The following is an 8,942-nucleotide window of genomic DNA, read 5'->3' on the forward strand; positions in this document are numbered from 1 at the left end:
GGCCGTAAGGGGTTACCCGACAGAGGTACGGCGCCAACGCGTGTACGCGTAAACCTCAGTCCCTTTGTGAGCCCTAATAAAAATTGGATCACGTTGCGGCCACCTCTCATCGAGTATTGACCCAGCGAAAATTTTTCGACACCCTTCCAAACTTTTCATTTAAGGTAAAGCATTCCCTCTATTTGCAAATTTTTAACCACCACATCACAATGTCTTTCTCAGATTTCTCTAAGGTCGAAACTATCAAGTCCTTGAACGAGTTCTTGGCTGACAAGTCCTACATTGACGGGTAAGTACCTACCGTTAGCAATTGAGTTCTTGCAGAATGATGATCATAATCTTTGGTCCGTGTTTATGAGGTGGATTCAAGACCCACCGTATGAGTGACAAAGAAGATTTAAATAAAATCCCTGACATTACAAGAGTCAATTCCTTCTCATTTGATCGTTTACTAACAATCTAGTACTGCTGCCACCCAAGCTGACGTCTCTGTTTACCAAGCTTTCCAAAAACAATACCCACAATTCACCAGATGGTTCAACCACATTGCTTCTTTCACCGAAGAATTCGCTGACTTGCCAGCTGGTAAGGCTCCAGCTGCTGCCGCTGCTGCCGAAGAAGATGACGATGACGTTGACTTGTTCGGTTCTGACGACGAAGTTGATGAAGAAGCTGAAAAGATCAAGCAACAAAGACTTGCTGAATACGCTGCCAAGAAGGCTGCTAAGGGTCCAAAGCCAGCTGCTAAGTCCATTGTCACCATGGATGTCAAGCCATGGGATGACGAAACCGACTTGGAAGCCTTGTTGGCCGGTGTCAAGAATGTCACCATGGAAGGTTTGACCTGGGGTGCCCACCAATGGATCCCAGTTGGTTTCGGTATCAAGAAGTTGCAAATTAACTTGGTTGTCGAAGATGCTTTGGTCTCCTTGGACGACTTGCAAGCTGCCATTGAAGAAGACGAAGACCATGTCCAATCTACTGATATTGCTGCTATGCAAAAGTTGTAATCGGTTCTATTGTATAGAACGGTCAACTTATGCTAATTAGTATATAATGAATACAAGAATTTTAATAGAGGCAATGTAGGACTGGCATAGTTGGTGTAAATGTTGGGGATTTTTTTGCGATGGATGGAAGAAGTTTCATCGAGCCATTGAATTAACTACAACGGTAAATAATCCTCATCGTTATCTAGCCATTCCGCTAAGCACTCTTCCGAGGTAAGTCCCGTGTCCCACACGTTGTAGACCATATACCTCAAAGAGAATAATGTCCCCATTTGGGCGTTCTCGTACAATCTGTCCATGAAAACTGACATCTGATTTCTTTCATATCTTGACTTACACTCACAGCCTATGGCATAAATTGGCCACACCATTTGTGTAACGATGGGAGAGGATGGGTCCATTGATGAATAAACAGAGATAAATTCGTTCACCAGCTTTCGAATGATAATGTCGTACGATTCAGGTTGGACAACCTTTGTTAATGTGACATACACTGCAAGTGCCCAACATTGGGCTCCTTTCAAATTTGACACATATTTCAACTCTTGATGGATTGCGACATATTTGCGATAATCCAAAAGTTCGGATTCTATAGTGGTAAAGTCTCGTAGAACCTCGTGCCTTGGCCTAGAATTGTCAAAATATCGTTCATGCCGCAAGAAGCATACTTTTGACATCGACCTGAATATTTCTCCAGGACAACCCATCATTTCTGACGTAGATACACCATCCGATAACGAGCCGTACCAGGTAGGGGAACAAAATGGTAACCTGCAATCAGGTGACACAATTGCACTGACAGTATCATACCACGACAACACAACCACTAACGAACGGTTATTATCATTATCCACCAACAATTCATCAACAAATGCTGGATTCTCACAAATCGATGCAAAAATCCGGAAGAGCAATCTCACCATACGACTCTTTCCATTTTCAAGCACGGCAAAGAGTATGTGGACATTGATCAAGAGTAATATGGCAAACGAGGTTACCCGTTTGGCCCTCGAGTCGATGTCTTTAATGTGTTCCTGGCTCTGGCTTTTTGAATTGGATTTAATGAAATCAAGCAAATACTCCAATGTCATATTGATATGGGCCACTCCTTTATTGTAGAAATCCGGTCCTCCTTTTTTGCTCTCGTATATATGGATACAAGCTAGCGAAATAAAACAGCTCCTTGCAATATCAAACTCACAGTATTTTAGGGCCAATTCAGGCCAAGGCGAATTAGGATGTGCATCCAACAACGGCAAGAGCTTCTTGAAAAAATGCTTGAGCATCGTGTTTTCTTCTTCGTATGTCAAAGAAAATATTGACTGCTCTTGTGGAGTATTCCCATACTTATGTTTCTTATCATTGCTTCCAAAACTGTCATGGACCTGCTTGAGAATCTGTTGTGGAGAAATTCGCTCTGGAGTATCGGGTTGTCGAGTTTGTTTATTGCTAGATTCAATAGTGTCGTTGAGCTCTGGGCCAAATTCAGGCCCAAGCAAGCTTTCCAAACCTTCAAGTAACTCCAAGCTCAACTCCAACTTTTCGCCTGGGTATTTCAAGCTGATGGTATCTGAAGTTCTATCCTTGGTAGCGCAGCGATCAACTGTCGCTCGGCATGAAGACAGCGATTCATTCAACAAGACATTCGAACCTCCATCTTCAGCTTTCCTCTGGTTAAGAAAATCTAATCGAGCTTCGGGACCAGGTTGCTTTTTGCTAGACTTATACTTCGGCTTTCCAACAAAGCTCCTGACTAAATTTCCTGATTCATCTTTTCGGGCATTGTTCCGTACGTCATCGACATCAAAAGATAATCGTATCCCGTATCCAGCACAGGGTATCTTCGTTCTCACACAATTATTGCAGTAAGGACGTCCTTCATCACATTTTCTGTGCCTGAACTGTGTTAGTCATGATAATCAATGAACAGTAGAATGCTACCTACCTTTTCTTACAAGTCCAGCACCCAGTTCTCACTCTAGTTATCTTAGCCTTGGATGTACCCATGTAAAAGATGAGAATGGCAAGTGAGATCAAGATAAGGCTAGATAAGAACTGGCTGTGTTCCTGTGCTAACCGGATGTCGCACAATTATAACGACATGGTAACGGACTAAGATAAGGAAGAGAGCTCACTTGCCAGATGTCGCACAAATATTGTGCAGGCATAGCAAGATAAATTCTTTTAACGATGTCGAAGTCATGCTAGAGGCACATACTGTCAAGATGATATACTGATATCCGCTAAAACTTGGAAGCTCTTTCTTTAATGAATAGCCATCTTTTCTTGTTCTTGAATTGGATCAACCTTGACGATTTTTACCTGAGCAAGAACTTGTCTTTTTATTGTGTGCATTGCAACAAAACCTAGATTATATTTAAGAATTTTGCAAAAATTTGATTAAATCAAAAACTAATAAATCAAAAAGAACATGACATGATCTTTCCTTGGAGCCAAAGGTACCAATAAAGAACTCGATGAATAGAATGTCGAAAACAATGATGCTTTTCTTGGAGTTCAGTTGATCAAATTGCTTGATCCTTTCTTCAAACGATGTACACAAGGACATTTCAAAGGAAAGGAACAGTTTGTATATAATATTCGTACAAAATTTTGAATCTTCTTATGAAGCCTACATTTTGTTAGTATAGAAGTGTATTTCCTTTGTTCTTTGAAAGTGGCGGGAGAATTACACATACGTCTTGACAAACTAAACTCAACAATACAGTACTTCCAAGGTGATAGTCTGACCTGCGCTAACAGGATGTCGCATTGACTTTTCTCGTTCAAATAAAATTAGGTCTGAAATTTCATCAAGTGATAGTCCGCTCTCATTTGTAATAAATTCTGATTTTGAGATTCCAAATTCTTAATGGTAACTTGTTAATGTTGCCTCGACATCCAGTGTAGTTCTTTTCTAACCTGAGTGAAATTCTTATGGTTCTAACTTAAAAGACATAGTTGGGCCAAATGCATTTCCCTCTGGGCCAATAATAATGTCTTGTTAACCAGAAGCGATTTCTCACCGGCTTATTATTAATTCTCTCCAATCATTCTTTTAATTTGAATTACAGGGAAGTGAAATTCTTTTTCGATTGGAGTTAAGCTCGCTGTTGAATACAAGTAATGTCCTCCCTCATTGGAAAACCATCAAGTAGAAGTGCCAATGTCTTTCGAGCTTCGACATGAAGATGGGCTAAGTAATGTGGTAGATGAAACAGAGGCTCCTGCATGATAGATCCCTCTAAAGGAACTGTTACTGGCCATTACAAGCAATTTCTGTTAAATGTCATGGACGTCTTAGACAACAACTCTCTAATGAGTAATAGCTATTTAATTATGGATAATGCAAATAGTCAAAAAAATCCTAGTATTAGTAGGATTATTTCATATAGAGAGTACCGTATCCTCTTTTTGGCCCCATTTTTCCAAGAACTCAACCAAATTGAACAATTTTGGCATCAACTAAAAAGTAAAGCAAAAGAGAAAATCATCTTGCCAAAGAAACAATTCAAACAAGAGTTGCAGAGGCTGCAAATATGGCAGTAGAATTGGTTCAGAACGTTATTTAGTATTCAGAGAGCTGTTTCCCGATTTGCTTAGAAAAACCCACTTTTTTGACCAGTCTCTTTTTCGATATACAGTGTCAATTCCGACATACAGTTACGCGTTTCTTTTTATTCAATATAACAATATATTCAGGCATGAATGAAATTAACTTTCTGTTTCCGTATTCATTGATCACGCTATGACATTTAATAGTGTCATTTTGAAGTTTTCTGTTGTGAAATTGAAATTCATTTCGCATTTCTAGTTTAATAACCTATATAAACAACATAATATTTGAACCTTACCCCATCCATTGCACCTGAAGTAAATTTGATAGAGACTTCCCAACGGATGGAACCATACAAACATTAAAAATGAATACGACATCCTGTTAGCACAGGTAAGGCTATCATCTTGGAAATACTGTATCTTGGAATAATTGCTCTAATTAGATATACCACAGTTACAGTGGGATTTGGTCTATCCTAACTGTGTAACGCCATATTGCATGACGAATAAGCAGTATTCTTTGTCAGGTCGATTGGGGACACACACCTTTCTGGTACAGAATCTCCAGGGACACAAACACAGAGTGAACTAGCATAAAATGAATAAGGGTTGGGGCTATTAGGGCGATTCAGGGTGAAGCTGCTGGCTCAAGTTTGCCAAACATTATGGCTTAGGATTTTTAGGCTGATATAGTGCAATTGCTTTAGGGTCGTGAAGGATTAGTTGCTATAATTAATGGTACTGTTCTGAATAAAGGTTAATGGAGCCAATATGTGATTCATTGAATATCTTTCAGACTACTGAGCCCAATTCGAGTTGACACATCAAAGTCCTCCCTGTACTTGCTTCTTGTGTGGATTGTAATGCTACAGTTCCAGAACCGGAAATCCCACTAGGGATATCGGTCAAAGTATCTCGAGGATGCGAAGAAATCCTCTTTTGTCTGATCTCTCTTCCGCTGTTGTTGATTGAGCATGGATTGAACACCCTAAAGACCGTTCAACCTTATGTTCTTGATCCTTCTCTATCCCTCCAATAAAAGGAGTTGTACGATGTTATTGAGGACATGATAGTACTCAAGGATTTCATATCAACCAAACCGGACAATTCATGACAACGGACTATGTGAAGGAGTTTACTCGCTGCTAATCATCGAAACTGGGCTGGTGAGGATGATTTATTGGTTGGAATATCACTTCTTTCCTATTACAAGTCTGAACATGGCCAAAACACGATATCATTCTCTTCAAGAATTTAACAAGCATCAGGAAATTTTAAGGTGTTTCGTATCAATAAGTTACGTAAAAGACATCAAGTTGCCATAAAATTGCGGAAATAGAATAAAGTAGAAAAGCTTTACAACTTTATCTGCCCCATTTCTACAAGCCTTCAGTGGCTAGCAAGCTTGAAAATTTAATATTTGTGTAGGGTATCTTTTCATTACTCACTAGGATATTCGAACTTAAAACCATCTGATGATTATATCGTTGGTAAACTATTGTCGATTCCTCTTGTACAACCAGATAGAAATAAAACGAAATATGGACCTTTCCTTGTAGCAATACAGTATTCATGAATGTCATTCAAGATTGACAACAGGTTGAATATGAATCGCTAATAAATATATCGAAATATTCTGGTAGTCCAGGAAATCAGCTAGTTTGACCGATGTCGTCTGATATGAGTTTGCAATAGGCAAATAGTACCAAAGTGAGCGAAAGAGTAACGATAACACTAACTGTATATCTAAAATACCGTAGAACTTGGTACAAATGGCAAAGTTGTATCAAAGGGACTCTACGAGTGAACTAGTTCTATCTATCAATAATCGCTAATTAGACTCCGAAGGGCACCTGGTATTTCAAGAGCATTGGTTCTCTTTTTAGTTCGAACTAACACAGAAGTAATAAATTTTCAAAGATACTAAGAAAGGGCAATATTCCAAAAATGAATAGATACTATACTTTACGACAAACACGCAGCTGTTATACCTTTACAACTATGACTATGGAATCCTAAGTGTTCGACTGTAACATCAATTAGGAAACAATACAACACGGTCCCCATTGTGTCCTTTTTTTAACCATACGTTGATCTAGCTCAAATCAGAGTTGAAAATCATGTTAAGAATCGCGCACATGTGAGGTCTTGCCGAATAATTACGGTTTTATAATTGTGTTTGACCATATCATACTATTATCTATGTTAGTATTAATCTAGGATTAACTATCCAAGTCATTCATATGAATCCTCAAAGCTTTCCAGCAGTATGATCGAGTATTGGAATTCTTAAGATGAAAAAAATATAAGGGAACAATGCCGAAGATTAAAGAACAACCACAGAATTAGTAATTGGATTTGACGAATATTTTAAATATTTGTTTGAATTATGATAAGCTGAATATCAAGGGATTGAAATGGATTCAATTTCTTGAATGTAAATGATTATGAAGTAATTCTTCTAATAGCACTAAGAGACCTACAAATCAGCAATGGTTTAGTCTCTATTCGAGTAATATTTCACCTTGAAAATCTTCTTTGTACCTCTCAACTAATAAATACCAGCAAAAGTTCTTATTAGATATACGTATTGATTACAGTGAATCTTATATGCTATATGAAACTTTGTTGTACTCCATTAAGTTGAAAAAGTAACGAAAATGCATTCGAAAGTTTGGCAGTAGTGTAATCATAATTGGAATATTTGACGTAAGCTCCCAACAACTGAATTTCTTAGTAGGATATTGAGGTATTTAGGGAGTTGTGTGCATGTGTTCTCGAGAACAATCTGATCAGCGTAACTTATCCCTCTTTTACGCAATAATCCTCTACACAATTTCAAATGTTTACTAGTACAAAATCTTTCACAGCTTTTTCGATAGGGATGATACTTATGGCTTTAGTTTGGAACTATCTAGTCCTTTTGAGATGTTATAACTTTCATAACTCTTCAGATTTCGATGTTGAGTAGTTTTAATGCACTGAGAGTAAGCAAGAAGTAAATATCACGTAGCTGAAAGTGACAGCAATATGTACATGTATTAGGTATTTTATGGTTCAAAAGTATTCACCGATGCTATCTCTTGTGGATGACACTTTTTGTAGATTGTATAGTGTGAGTTTTTGTGTTCCCTCTCTAAACACATGTTGACTGCCAGAATCTGACTTTTCTTCAAACGGGCTGTAAACTTGAATTTTTACGTCCAAATTACTACTGCCCAAGAGAGATTGCGAAAGTTTAATATTGGATACTACTTAGTAAGTAGGGCAATGAGTTTGTTGAAGTGAATTCTACTGACTTATGCTCTTGTACTATCTAGTTTGCTGAAGACTTGGTTACATCAATTCTAAAATAGTTGTCGTATTTCCTTGGATAGTTTCTTCAAAAATTTCTTGTGGACTGGCTTGGACCACGACGACATTTCTTTGTTCACTACAAATGCTATCAATTGTTTTAATATTGTTTAATTTGACTTGTTTTCCATACAAGAGTTTGTGAACGGTAGTCAATTTATTTTAGAGACTAAGCAAGTGCCTTGTTCAAAAACCAAGTTCCAGAATATTCGACTTTCTTAAAAGTCGTTACGATTCTATTCTTATATTTGATTTCATATGAACCGACGGTTGGTACATTGTTATACTGTAGTACATTTTTGCGGATGCCATAGAACACCTTCTTCTGCTATTTCATTGGCTTCAAAGCCTCTTACCTTGGAAGGGAATAGATTAGAGGAAATCACTAGAGCTTTAAATAACGAGTTTGTAATATAGTATTAACCATGTGCTGGTGTCAATTTCAAGAATATGATGAGGGGAGATAATTTTTGTTTGAAGCAAGACATGTATGAAAAGTGTTTTGCCGTATTTCTAAAACTTCTTGGGTGAGGGCTCGAATTTTCTTAGGAAGCACTGGATTGCATGGATCTTATTATCAAGCGTGAGATGAGGAACTTAAATCTTTCCTTTTTAGTCGAAGTGTATTTTAATGGGGTTTGAAATTAGTAATGTATTTCTTTAGTTTGTACATTTTATTGTATGAAGAATTATTTTCTCTGAATAAACAATTGCACTTTTTCACTGCTTGTAGGGGGTTTACAGTGTTTTTAGAGAACATTCGAACCCTCGGCTCGGAATTTTTCGTAATACGGGCAACTCGATTTTCGTAATAGGGGCCGGAACTTTTCATACTTAGGGCAGATTATTCATACCTCCAAAAAAAATTGCCNCCCTCTCCCCTGCCTACAAATTAATCGTGTAGCACATCTAGAGATTTGTGCTTTAATGTAATCGAAAAAAACCAGACAAGCACCTCTCATAATTTCTCTTGCCTGCTCATCTAGAAGAATCGCTTTTCTCTACACAATTCAATATGCT

The 8,942-nt window shown here is 37.9% G+C and overlaps 3 protein-coding genes across 3 annotated transcripts; 2 read left to right on the forward strand and 1 right to left on the reverse strand.

Moving 5' to 3' along the window:
- The first annotated feature begins 202 nt into the window (after window positions 1-202).
- EFB1 (translation elongation factor 1 subunit beta) lies at window positions 203-1,214 on the forward strand. Its single transcript, XM_020208191.1, has 2 exons — window positions 203-289; window positions 464-1,214. Exons 1-2 carry the CDS (start codon window positions 210-212, stop codon window positions 1,008-1,010), a joined length of 627 nt encoding a protein of 208 aa, XP_020061795.1. The 5' UTR covers window positions 203-209; the 3' UTR covers window positions 1,011-1,214.
- On the reverse strand, window positions 1,166-3,579 carry CANTADRAFT_8566 (uncharacterized protein; the record flags this gene model as incomplete). Its single annotated transcript, XM_020211311.1, has 3 exons — window positions 1,166-1,599; window positions 1,846-2,763; window positions 3,447-3,579. 3 exons carry the CDS (start codon window positions 3,577-3,579, stop codon window positions 1,166-1,168), a joined length of 1,485 nt encoding a protein of 494 aa, XP_020061796.1.
- Window positions 3,580-4,091: 512 nt separating this feature from the next.
- Window positions 4,092-4,608, forward strand: CANTADRAFT_149038 (uncharacterized protein). Its single transcript, XM_020206324.1, has one exon. The coding sequence runs from the start codon at window positions 4,242-4,244 to the stop codon at window positions 4,557-4,559; it is 318 nt and encodes a 105-aa protein (XP_020061797.1). The 5' UTR covers window positions 4,092-4,241; the 3' UTR covers window positions 4,560-4,608.
- Window positions 4,609-8,942: the final 4,334 nt, after the last annotated feature.

This window comes from Suhomyces tanzawaensis, assembly GCF_001661415.1.
Source record: "Suhomyces tanzawaensis NRRL Y-17324 unplaced genomic scaffold CANTAscaffold_10, whole genome shotgun sequence".
Lineage (NCBI taxonomy): Eukaryota > Fungi > Ascomycota > Pichiomycetes > Serinales > Debaryomycetaceae > Suhomyces > Suhomyces tanzawaensis.

Excerpts from the sequence above, each read along its gene's own strand:
- EFB1 (XM_020208191.1), top strand. The coding sequence starts at position 210 with ATGTCTTTCTCAGATTTCTCTAAGGTCGAAACTATCAAGTCCTTGAAC. Across the intron at positions 290-463 it reads GACAAGTCCTACATTGACGG|TACTGCTGCCACCCAAGCTG; the intron begins GTAAGTACCTAC and ends CTAACAATCTAG.
- CANTADRAFT_149038 (XM_020206324.1), top strand. The coding sequence starts at position 4,242 with ATGATAGATCCCTCTAAAGGAACTGTTACTGGCCATTACAAGCAATTT.